The following is a 12,429-nucleotide window of genomic DNA, read 5'->3' as shown; positions in this document are numbered from 1 at the left end:
AGGAAATGTTTTATTTAACGACGCACTCAACACACTTTATTTACGGTTATATAGCGTCATATATATGGTTAAGGACAACACAGATATAGAAGGAGGAAACCCACTGTCGCCACTTCATGGGCTACTCTTTTCGATTGGCAGCAAGGGATCTTTTATATGCACTATCCCATAGAGAGGATAGCACATGCCACGGCCTTTGATGTACCAGTCGTGGTGCACTGACTGGAGCGAGAAATAACCCAATGGGCCCACTGACGGGGATCGATCCCAAACCGACCGCGCATCAAGCGAGCGCTTTACCACTGGGCTACGTCTCGCCCCGGCTGGTTGGAAAGAAAGAAAGAAATGTTTTATTTAACGACGTACTCAACACATTTTATTTACGGTTATATGGAGTCAGGCATATGGTTAAGGACCACACAGATTTTGAGAGGAAACCCGCTGTCGCCACTACATGGGCTACTCTTCCGATTAGCAGCAAGGGATCTTTTATTTGCGCTTCCTACAGGCAGGATAGCACAAACCATGGCCTTTGTTGAACCAGTTATGGATCACTGGTCGGTGCAAGTGGTTTACACCTACCCATTGAGCCTTGCGGAGCACTCACTCAGGGTTTGGAGTCGGTATCTGGATTAAAAATCCCATGCCTCGACTGGGATCCGAACCCAGTATCTACCAGGCTGTAGACCGATGGCCTAACCACGACGCTACCGACATGTATTCATATTACCATTACTACCAAACAGCTATATAGGGTTACAAACGCATCTCTGCGCATTTTTACATGGATTACAACTAATTTTAAAGGTAGAATGATGGAAATCCATGATAATAATGTCAGGTTAGCACATTTTGCCTGAATATCTGTATAATGTTTGCCCGAATTTGAGGTTTTGCTCCTACCCACTGCCTCGTACGCTTATGAATTCTTGTCTGGACTATATCGTGCATACAGCTGCATACATGACCATCAAGCCTCACGTGACAACTTGGGATGGCGGTGTGTCGCGTGCTGTTACTAGGCAACTTTGAACTACCTTTCACTGTCTACTGCACATAACAGTACATCCTTGTCCGACTAATTTCTTGGCGGTTCTATATCGTTAACATTACATACATAACTAAATACAATTTCCCTTTCTAATAAAGGACAATAACTTCATTAATCAGACGACACCTTCTCCAGTGGATAAAGTATCACCATTGCAAAACTGTCACATAGGCTAATTATAATTGGATCATACCCGTAATATATTCATTAATATCTATGGTTTCCATCAATCTCCTGACGGGCATATCATGTACCTCACCGGTACTGATGTTATCTTTCTATTACTGCATAATACAAAAATAAATATCAATATAGTGAAATAAGGGAATAAAATAATCTATCAGAATTTCATGACTCACCCCAACCACAAAAAACATGGGTAACGATGGATCATAATCACAAAATCAAGGTATCAGTGTACTCATAAAAAAGAAAGAAAGAAATGTTTTATTTAACGACGCACTCAACACATTTTCTTTATGGTTATATGGCGTCAAACATATGATTAAGGACCACACAGATATTGAGAGAGGAAACCCGCTGTCGCCACTTCATGGGCTACTCTTTTTCGATTAACAGCAAGGAATCGTTTATATGCACCATCCCACAGAAATGGTAGTACGTACCACGGCCTTTGATATACCAGTCGTGGAGCTCTGGCTGGAACGAGAAATAGCCAAATGGGCCCACCGACGGGGATCGATCCCAGACCGACTGCGCATCAAGCGAGCGCCTTACCACTGGGCAAATGTACTCATAAAGTTAGCAGGGTAAGTCCACAAGGCAGCTTTTTTTAATAGGCTTCTTTTGGACGGAAATTGCCTTACGGACTGAAAATGCGATGTCCCTGGCACAATCACTTGAAGGTATGTTTTGTCGTCTTATAAGTTTCAATATTTGAGTCCTCTATGTATTTATGTAAGATGCTTCACCCTGCATGGTTTTCAGCATCTCTAGGTCATTATTCTTTTTTAAGATCTTCCTGCATTAATTCTTGCTGTCGTTTATCATCCACGTTTCTATTATTTTAGGTTTTGTGCCTCCTATTATTATAATTTTTCTGTACTTCACGAATGAACCTGACAGGCGATGTTCTGTTAGGTCAACCGGCCTTGGTGGCGCAGTGGTTAGGCCATCGGTCTACAGGCTGGTAGGTACTGGGTTCGGATCCCAGTCGAGGCATGGGTTTTTTAATCCAGATACCGACTCCAAACCCCGAGTGAGTGCTCCGCAAGGCTCAATGGGTAGGTGTACCACTTGCACCGACCAGTGATCCATAACTGGTTCAACAAAGGCCATGGTTTGTGCTATCCTGCCTACGGGAAGCGCAAATAAAAGATCCCTTGCTGCTAATCGGAAAGAGTAGCCCATGTAGTGGCGACAGCGGGTTTCCTCTCAAAATCTGTGTGGTCCTTAACCATATGTCTGATGCCATATAACCGTAAATAAAATGTGATGAGTGCGTCGTTAAATAAAACATTTCTTTTTTTCTGTTAGATCAGCTTTCACCTGAGGCGATTAATCACATAATAACGGCTTTGCTCCTCTTCTACTTGGTTGATAGTTTATGAAATCCACACTGCGCTCTCGATCTAAATTGTGTATCACCGTGTTTTCGAGTTTCAAAGGGTCCATATTTGTGAGAGGACGTGTGTTGATGAGTCATCATTGTGTCCGAAAACGTCCGTCTTTGAAAACATTCAGCTAACTTTGGTAACATCCATAGACGTACGAGCTCCCATGTGTGTTGGGGTGGGGCAGGCTGGCTTTTGCCCGAAGTAAATGAAAATGTCCGAATCTGCATAACAATGTTAACATTTATTTATATTAGCGTTACTACCAAACATATTTATAGGGTTGCAAACGAATCACTACACATTTTTACATGGATTGCAATTAATTTTGAGGGTAGAATGATAGAAATACATCGCAAAAAGATCTCACGTTAGCACATTTTGCCAGAATATCTGTATCATTTTTGCCCGAATTTGCGTCTGTGGTTCTGTTTGAGTAATATCGTCATATACTGAAAAGCCGGGATCAAATTTTAGGAATTTATTTGAGAAATCTAGATGAAGAAAACATCTTACAAGGTTTTTTGAAACAGTTTGTTGATGATATAGCGAAATAGAATATACCAGTGTAGCCGACTGAATCGATCGTCCTTTTTTAGACTCACTAACGTATTCTGTTTTGGAGAAATTAAGCATCTGATCCCTCTGTTTTTAAGAAGATAGATCGAATGTACCTAGAAGTGCATTATGTCAGGAATTTCGCACTTTCACTCCCCAAAACAAGTGGCATTTTCTGTTTAAAGAAAGTCTACGTTGTTAACCTTAAAGTGTATGTTGATGAAGCTAGTTGCAAAACTAAATCAGATGAACACATTACTAGGGTAAAACTTTCTAAAAAGTTGATGTACTGGTAACGAAATAAATTGTTTTGTTTATGAAGTAATGAATGCTTATCTCAGTGCACTGTTGAAGACAGTCCTGTCGTATTTGGGCAGGCATCTTGGAATACGGTGTCAGAACCATTTGAAATGTACTTTAGAAGAAGGAAATGTTTTATTTAACGATGCACTCAACACATTTTATTTACGGTTATATGGTGTCGGTTGTACTTTAGATTTCAGAGCCAGATTTTCAAAGCTATTTTAGTTGTAGAACCACTTTAACTGCACAGGATAGTTACGCACTTGGTGTGATTTTAGCGCGAAGATCGTGTCGCAAAATGGTCCCCAGAAACATAGTTAGGGATTCTGAAAACATAAAAACCCGATATATTACAAGTAGTCTGTCTGTTTGTCTGTCTGTCTGTCTGTCTGTCTATCTATCTACAATTATCTATTTCTGTCTGTATTTCAATATGTATCAATGTGCGTATGCATACTGCACTGTATTTCTGTGCATGTATTTTTCTATTGTAGTGTAGTATCGATGATTGTTTTTTAATACTTCTGCATGGGAGGAAGGAAACGTTATTAACGTGTGACTACCCACTGCAAGTTCATACTCGTCCATCTTGGGGGACAACATCTGGTATTGTCTGAAGTCTTGCCTTGGTGAATGACCTCTATACATTTGTTAGTTTTCAGCTGTAGTACAAGATGGCGACAGGTCTACGAGTAATGCGAGGACGCGATTGGCTGTCGGGTAACGCTGACGGGGGTGAAGGTCACCTCGGAACGGTGGTGTCATATTGGGAAGATGAAACAGCTGAAGTGATCTGGGACAATGGAAAACAAACTGTGTCGAACATTGGGAAGGATAGCAAATACGAGCTGAGGGTTGTAGACACTGCTCCTGTAGGTGAGAATGTGTTTCATTGAAATATCGTATTCCAACACTTAAGTTTCTTTTTGAGTTGAGAATACTATTTATAAAGCTTTTACTAATACACATTCAGTCAGCTTGTCTTGATATGTGATTACTCGTTTAACTCCGGTGTTTCACTTGAACTGGGTTGTTTTTGTTTTTTTTGGGGGGGCGGGGGGTTTGTTTGTTTGTTTGTTTCTTTTGTTTTGGGGTTTTTGTGTGGGATTTTTGTGTGTTTTTTGGGGGTTGTTTTTTTTCGTTTTTTTTTTGGTGGTTTTTTTTGTGTGTTTTTTTATCCTACTGGCTTTAAAGGCTGAATTCCTGTTTTCATGTTTAGTTTTCTCCTGATGATGTCAACGTTTAGTTGATGAAACGTTGAGATTTTAAACTTGCCGTTTTAAACAGCGATATTACATTTATTACTAATACACATTCAGTGATTTAATGACGAAATGATTTTTTAACAACCCCTCGACAGATTGATAAATCAAAGTGTATTACGTGACAGGGGCGTAAGCTTGGGGAGATCGAGGGTAGGCATTTTGTTAATGTACAACATTAGCCTAATCACATAGGTGTCCAGGGAAGATCTAGGGTAGATAAATGGGTCCGCTAGGTTTATATTCGTAGCCACCCCCTCCTCCCTTTGCCGATCCAAGTCCATACCAGATAACTAAAGTGGCCACCAAAAGGGACTGAACCAACAATAGACCACAAGTCGTGAAGGCGCTAACTCATGGATATATTTCCATGTCTTGACGGGGAACAGTGTTTTACAGCAACAGGACCGGATCTAGCCGGGTGGTAAGGTCAGCCTCCCCACCACCCTGAAAAAATATACAAATGTGTTGAGGTTTTTAGTTTGATGTTTATTTTTTACTTAAAAGTTCCTTTTTGTCTAATTGGAGAAGACTTGTATTGCTATATATTTTGCTGCCCTCCCATACTCCCTGTATGGTTACCAAAATACTGCGGGAGTGGACTTTTACCGATTAGGATAGGTACGGCCACGTTGGTAATTATATATAACAATTTTATTAATAAATTAAGTTGGGTTTATTACGGTCACATTAATAATTGTATATAACAAATATATCAGTAAATAAATATATTAAGTTATGTTTGTTACGGTCAAATTGATAATTAGTTGTGTTTGTTTTCAGGAATTCGCCATCAGAATATCACCTGTTGTAGCTGTGAAGAGGTTAATATGATTGGCATGCGATGGTCATGTGAGAAATGTAGCGGTTACGATTTGTGCTCTTTGTGCTACTTCACGGGAAAGCATGACCTCTCTCATGAGTTCAAGCGTCGAGACACGGGCCAATCTACGGGGTAAATTGCATTAGTTACGTAATGAAGAAAAACGTATTTTAAAACACACACTATAAATCATGAAAGCATATACCTTTGGAACAAAGTTTGTTTCATTTAACGACGCCGCTAGAGCACATTGATTTTTTATCTTATCATCGGCTATTGGACGTCAAACATATGGTCATTCTGACACTGTTTTTTTTTAGAAGAAACCCGCTGTCGCGACATAGGCTACTCTTTTACGACAGGAAGCAAGGGATCTTTTATTTGTGCTTCCCACAGACAGGATAGCACAAACCATTGCCTTTGTTGAACCAGTCATGGATCACTGGTCGGTGCAAGTGGATTACACCTACCCATTGAGCCTTGCGGAGCACTCACTTAGAGTTTTGAGTCGGTATCTGGATTAAAAATCCAATGCCTCGATTGGGATCCGAACCCAGTGCCTACTAGCCTGTAGACCGATGGCCTAACCACGATGCCACCGAGGCCGGTATACCTTTGGAACATGACAACAATATAAGGTGCAGCTTTATATTAAATTGATTTTCAACCAGGCAGGGGTAGAAACGCATAATTGTCGGCGTTCGAATGCAGTGCCCCGTGTGTCCCCTCCCGACTAGGACATCTATGATCAGGCCCGTATTTTATTTTTATTTTTTATTTTTTGGGGGGGGGGGGGGGGGGGGGGGGGGGGGTCTTCCGAACCCTCCCGCAAAAGACGAGGTCCACTTTTTCTTCTTCTTAAAAAAACAATTTTTTTTTTTTTACAAATATTTGATTGTAACTTTTGCAACTCTCCTATAAAACAGTATTTGTTTGTCTTCGTCCTTCAGCACTTCCCTTTGCCAAAGTTAGAAATAAAAGGTTAACAACAGAAAGTAATCCTGTTAGGTCAGGTCAGGTCAGGTTATAGGTTTCAACATGTGCATTAAAAAAACACTGTTGTAACACACGTCTGTCATGGGCGCAGGTGTCGATTTTTGCTCCTCCGTGCAGAACAGGAAACGGTTTGGTGTGGGTGGGAAATGGGGTCGCCTGCGCTGGCATGTGAGAGGGAGCACAAGCAGCCCGACCAGGGTCGGTAGCGGGCGAGGGTTGCTTTTGGTGATCTTGAATTTGTAAATGTCCCGTAGGATTAAAGCCAAGTAAAAATGTTGCGTAATTTTTAAAGGTTATTTTGATGCTTAATTTAGAATGGTTCGTCAAAATTAAACATGGAGCTAATTGGATGATTTGACTTAGTTTGTCGAAAGGTATCTCCTGTCAAAACCTCCTGTTCATGTTCATTTATATAGAGAGATTCAAATAACACTGGTTTCCATATATACTACTCAAAAGAATTTAAGGGTCAAAAATTTATAACCAAATAAGTTTCAGAGTGTATTAGATTGATGATGTAAACTACACCAATTTTTTTATTTATTGTTCCATATTTACAAAAAAACACAAATAAACGTCACTGTATACAAGAAAGTCACATGACATGCGGTCAAAGTTGAAGGTTGTCAAACATGGATTTTACACATTAGAACATTCGTTTAATAGTGTGTGAATCCACCCCTGGCGCGAATACACTCGACACATCGTTGCCTCATGCTGTTGATCAGACGTCTGAAGAACTCTTGGGGAATGGCCTGCCACTCTGCCATAAGAAGTTGACCCAGATCATGAAGGTTGGCCGGAGGGGCATGGTTATCCCGAACTCTCCTGCCTAATTCGTCCCAGGCATCCTCTATTGGGGCCAAGTCAGGCGAATATGCTGGCCAATCCATCCTGGCGATACTTTGTCTGAGAAAGTCCGTTACCAACCTGGCACGGTGGGGTCTGGCATTGTCATCCTACAGAACTGCCCCGCCGTCAATCTGCTGAAGGCCTGGGAGAACCAACGTCCGGATAATCTCATTCAGATAGCGGATTCCATTCAGATTGCCATCCACCACATAGAGGGGGGTCCTGTGGTGGATAGAGATGCCGTCCCACACCATGACGCTGCCACCACCGAACCGGTGACGTTGTCTAACGTTAACGTCAGCGAAGCGCTCCCCAGGACGTCTGTAGACACGAACCCGACCGTCGTTGAACTGGAGACAAAACCTGGACTCATCAGTGAACATCACTCGACCACACTGAACATGTTGCCACCGCAGATGAAGCGTGCACCAGTGACGTCTGGCCGTTCTGTGACGTGGTAGGAGTGGTGGTCGAACAGCCTGGCGACGGCAGCGATTGAGTATGGTTTGATCAGACACTCGAGTTCCAGTCGCAGTCCGCAGATTGTCACGTAATCGGCGTGCAGGGGTTGTGCGTTGACGTAGAGCAATATTGGTGATGTAGCGGTCCTCTCTATTTGTAGTGCTTCGGGGTCTTCCCGAACGTGGACGATTTCGAACAGAATTCGTTGCTTGGTACCGTTGCCACAGTCGGCCAACGACACTCTGACTGACACCAAGTCTCAAAGCAACATTTCTTTGCGTATTGCCATCCTGAAGCCAAGCAATAGCCCTTCCTCGATCTTCGATAGTCAGTTGAGGTCGTACCATTGTCGAATTTGGAGTGTGCACCGTACACGAACGCAAGCTCCAATTATACGGAAATTCAGCATTGGGAACATGGAATACACATGCAAAGCGTGCAAATGAAGCGCTTTGTGAAAAAGCAAGTTATGGGCACTTAGCAGACCTTTGGCTTTCGCCCTAATTTACGTGCAAATGTAAGCATGTTTTCGCCATTAGAACTAGTCGACAGTGTCAATGACAGTGGATTTTAATTCATTTATGGGTTGCTTAGACCCACTTTCGTCAAAATGGAACAATACCAAGCGTGACATTATGGTCTAGCTAATATAATTGACATTCAGAACATAATGTCAAAAATATCGTCTGACCCTTAAATTCTTTTGAGTAGTATATATCAAGCAATATTATAATGTCGTTTTGACATAGAAGTTGCTTTATCATGCCGGTTATTTTGAAGTATTTCAAAATGTTTTATCACCACCATGTAGATGTCACTTTGATGATATGGCGCATCAGCAACAAAAATGAAATGGGATGCAATACCTTTTGCTGAAAACGTTTAAGAAATACACCTGTAGGCCTACTCTGAACAGGGACTGCATGTGTTGGCGGTGATTCGTGATGATACAATTTTAAGAACGTAATGTGTTTTGTTTTTCACAGATATGTTCGATATTAAAGGAACTGATCATAGTTCTGAGGTACACGTACCTTTTCTGTTACTAGGGTTATAATAAGCAATTGCCGAAAATATTTCAAATATACCTTGGGTCAATACCCCGGGTCATTACCCTCAACTCATGTTGTGTGCTAGAATTTCATTATCTTGAAAAACTTTTAATAATAAACAGTCTTAATAACAAAAATACAATCTACAACATAGTCGAAAATCGTTGTTTTAAAACATCATTTTCAAATATCAGTTCCAGATGCCAGGGAAACGCGTTTTAGGCTTTCAGAGATTTCAGAATTTCCGGGGAGCATGTCCCTGGAACCTCATATAAAGCTCTGTATATAAAACAACTTCATATCCAAAAGTCCCAGCAAATACTTAGTCGAACCCTCCCACTCGAAATGCTGGCAACGGTCCTGATGATATAACACCATGTATAGAACTTTATGGTTCAAGAACGTTTGCCTTTTTTTTCTAGTTATGTGCTGAGGTGTCGTTAAAAACATGTTACTTTCACCGTTTCAGAGATCGCGTGCCTGCACGGGATACCTCGAAGAAGATTCGAACTAGAGGACTGTTTCCTGGCGCCGTCGTTACGCGTGGCACTCATTGGGATCAGGGGCACAAAGATGGTAAGTTTTATAGAAAGTGTTTTCCTTTGTTTATTCTTCCCTGATTTTAATAACTTTAAATAAAAACCCTTATTGTATTACGCTGCTGAGGAGTATTGCTGAACAGTTTCAATAGTGTTTGTAAAATGTAGCGGCTATTATGTGTATATAATTAAAGTATTTGGTACCGGGAAGAAATGGGTGTGGAGGCATCACTTGACGCACTTTCAAGAACTTTGTTATTCACACACGTATTTTTCAGTCACACCACCCACCAAACGGTTGTACTTGTATTGCATTACAACATTATGTGTGACTTGTTTTTAATGTAGTTACTCCATTTCCGCACGCTGTTACCCAGGGAAAATGCATCCCTCATCTCTGCTTACCTATAATAAACATATTGTAATGGAATCCTTGTCAAATGGGTGATTTGGTACATAATCTTACTTGTTTTTAATTCTTTCTATGTTGATACTGACATTAGTAATAATGATAGTGAAGCTTTTGCGGGCATTGGGCAATAATCGTGTTGATGTTGTTGTTGTTGTTGTTTCTGGTGGTACAGACAAGGAGGGGACTGTAATTGTAGCTGATGTCGGTAATGGTGGTATTGATGATGTTGATGTTGTTTTTGTTTCAGGTGGTCCATTCCAAGGAAGGGACTGTAGTTGTAGCTGATGTTGGTAATGATGATGTTGATGATGATGTTGATTTTGTTGTTGATTCAGGTGGTCCATCCAAGGAAGGGACTGTAGTTGTAACTGACGTCGGTAATGATGATGATGTTGTTGTTGTTCCAGGTGGTCCAGGCAAAGAAGGGACTGTAGTTGTTGTGCTCAGCTTTGATTCTACAACACACAAATCGGCTGTGAGTGTAGCGTGGGAATCAGGGGAGACAACCACGTGCCGTGTGGGTCACCAAGGTCAGGTGGACGTCCAGTGTGTCCGTGAAGCTCTTGGACCAGATATCTACGCTGAACATCTGCCACTTTTAGGTAACAGCTACAATGTCCAGCTTTATTACATACAATTACTTGCCTCAGTTACTTAAGGGACTGTTCCGAATTTGCTGCCATTGTAAGATGTTTCTGACTAATCAAATTTAGTAACAAACAAAATTACAAACTTAATACAGATTCTTGTTTAGAATACCAGTGTCTATGTATTCAATGTCTTCCTCATCATCCTACTGGTTGGTAGTAGTCCAAACTGGATTTCGACTCACAATAATTTAGTACGTATGACAAATTATATATTAGGAAATAAAATTTAATTTGACCTACTACAAACACCATGACGATCAGAAACACGTTAAATATACAACCACTCATAGCCAGTTTTAGGATCCGCGGGACCTGTACACAAACAGTGGGGCCCCCTTCCCAGGATATATATTTTACATCCCCTTCAGGAAGAGGGAAAAATGAATTGTGAAAAATAAATGCACACATCATGCCCCCTAAAGCGCAGGCTCTGCAACCATTGATATGTTACGCAGGACAGTATATTTAATATTTAATTACTTGTCTTTGAAAAGTCTCTGTCAGTCGGCAACATTTTAACAATTGCAGGAAAACACACTTTTTGTAGTACTGTTTTGCATAATCTATATGGTTATCAGTAATTATTTAAAACAGTTATACACACAGAACATGACAAAAAAGGTGCCTTTAAATGTATACGTTTTTAATTGCCCTTTTTTACTATCTTGAGTAGACAGTCATTATTTCCTGATTCTCTTCGTACTGCCCCCCACTTGTTTCACTTTAGGCAGGGCCCTGGCTCATTACCGACAATCTTTTTGTAAACAATATGTCTGTAAAATGTAATGTTTTCTTCAGTAATTATTGATTGTTTGACACATACAGATCTTGCTGGTGCCAGAGCTGCACTACCCGTGACGTCTCAAGCAGAGGGTGGTAGTCCTCAAGGAGCCCGAGTAAGTAGTGGGGAAATACTGACAAAGAATCCATGAAAGTGAACGTTCATTAGACCAGGCGAAGAAATATATTCCCCGCCATTTGTTTCCAACTACAGTTTCAACTAGTATGTCCATCGGTCACTGTAAAAACCTAAAGTTAATCTTTCAAAATGTGTAACCAGACCTTTAGTACTAGAAATTGCAAAGATCTAGAAATACTTTGGATGCCTTCCAATTAGTAATAAATATTTGGGTTTGTCATATTCTATAGGCCTACACATCAGCAGAGGTTAAGAAACGCTCGGTGTTGCTGATGTAGATATAGACCTAGTCGAACACATACATGACACGTTGATGCTACGAAAAGAAAGTTTGTTTTGTTTAACGAAACCACTAGAGGAAATTGATTAATTAATCATCGGCTATTGGACTGGTCATCAGTGGAAACCCGCTACTTTTTTTCTAATGAAGCAAGGAATCTTTTATATGCATTTTCCCACAGACAGGAAAGCACATATATCGGCCTTTGACAAATTGTGGTGCACTGGTTGGAACAACAAAAATAACCAATCAGATGAATGGATCCACCGAGGTGGTTCAGTCCTGCTATGCAAGCACCTCAAGCGAGCACTCAGCCAACTTAGCTAAATCCAGGCTCGATTGATGCTACGGGTGCAAAACAATGATCCACCAATTCAGAATCTGGAAGGATTGGCGCAAGTACTTAAAGCTAAATGGCAGAGAAACCATTTGTTATAAATCAGGTGATTCATTATGAGTATGAGTCCTGTCATTGTAGTCGTTCGTGCACGTGGTGAAAGCACAGACTATCGATGACGCTATTACCACAACATGGGATGAATTCTGGTTGATATTGTCAGCAATTTGTTTGTCATTCCGCCAAGTAGTTATCAGTCCATTCACCGAAATAATGCTTTTCATAAAACTCAATATTTTAGTACGTCTTGAAAACCATTTGAATAAAATAAATAAATATTTTAAATGGTTATTATTATT

The 12,429-nt window shown here is 40.7% G+C and overlaps 1 protein-coding gene across 2 annotated transcripts in view; it reads left to right on the top strand.

Annotated features, from left to right (window-relative positions):
* Window positions 1–12,429, top strand: part of LOC121383964 (E3 ubiquitin-protein ligase MIB2-like) — a 51,956-nt gene that overhangs the window by 9,268 nt on the left and 30,259 nt on the right. For both annotated transcript variants that reach the window (XM_041514081.1, XM_041514080.1), the window contains exons 2-6: window positions 4,142–4,362; window positions 5,532–5,703; window positions 9,403–9,509; window positions 10,292–10,486; window positions 11,360–11,430. In XM_041514081.1, the coding sequence (XP_041370015.1) occupies window positions 4,161–4,362; window positions 5,532–5,703; window positions 9,403–9,509; window positions 10,292–10,486; window positions 11,360–11,430 (747 nt within the window). In that variant the 5' untranslated portion in view covers window positions 4,142–4,160. The remainder of the gene's footprint in view (window positions 1–4,141; window positions 4,363–5,531; window positions 5,704–9,402; window positions 9,510–10,291; window positions 10,487–11,359; window positions 11,431–12,429) is intronic.

Source organism: Gigantopelta aegis, chromosome 10, assembly GCF_016097555.1.
Source record: "Gigantopelta aegis isolate Gae_Host chromosome 10, Gae_host_genome, whole genome shotgun sequence".
Lineage (NCBI taxonomy): Eukaryota > Metazoa > Mollusca > Gastropoda > Neomphalida > Peltospiridae > Gigantopelta > Gigantopelta aegis.
Note: the sequence above shows the minus strand (reverse complement) of the source record. Positions and strands in the feature narration are given on the sequence as shown.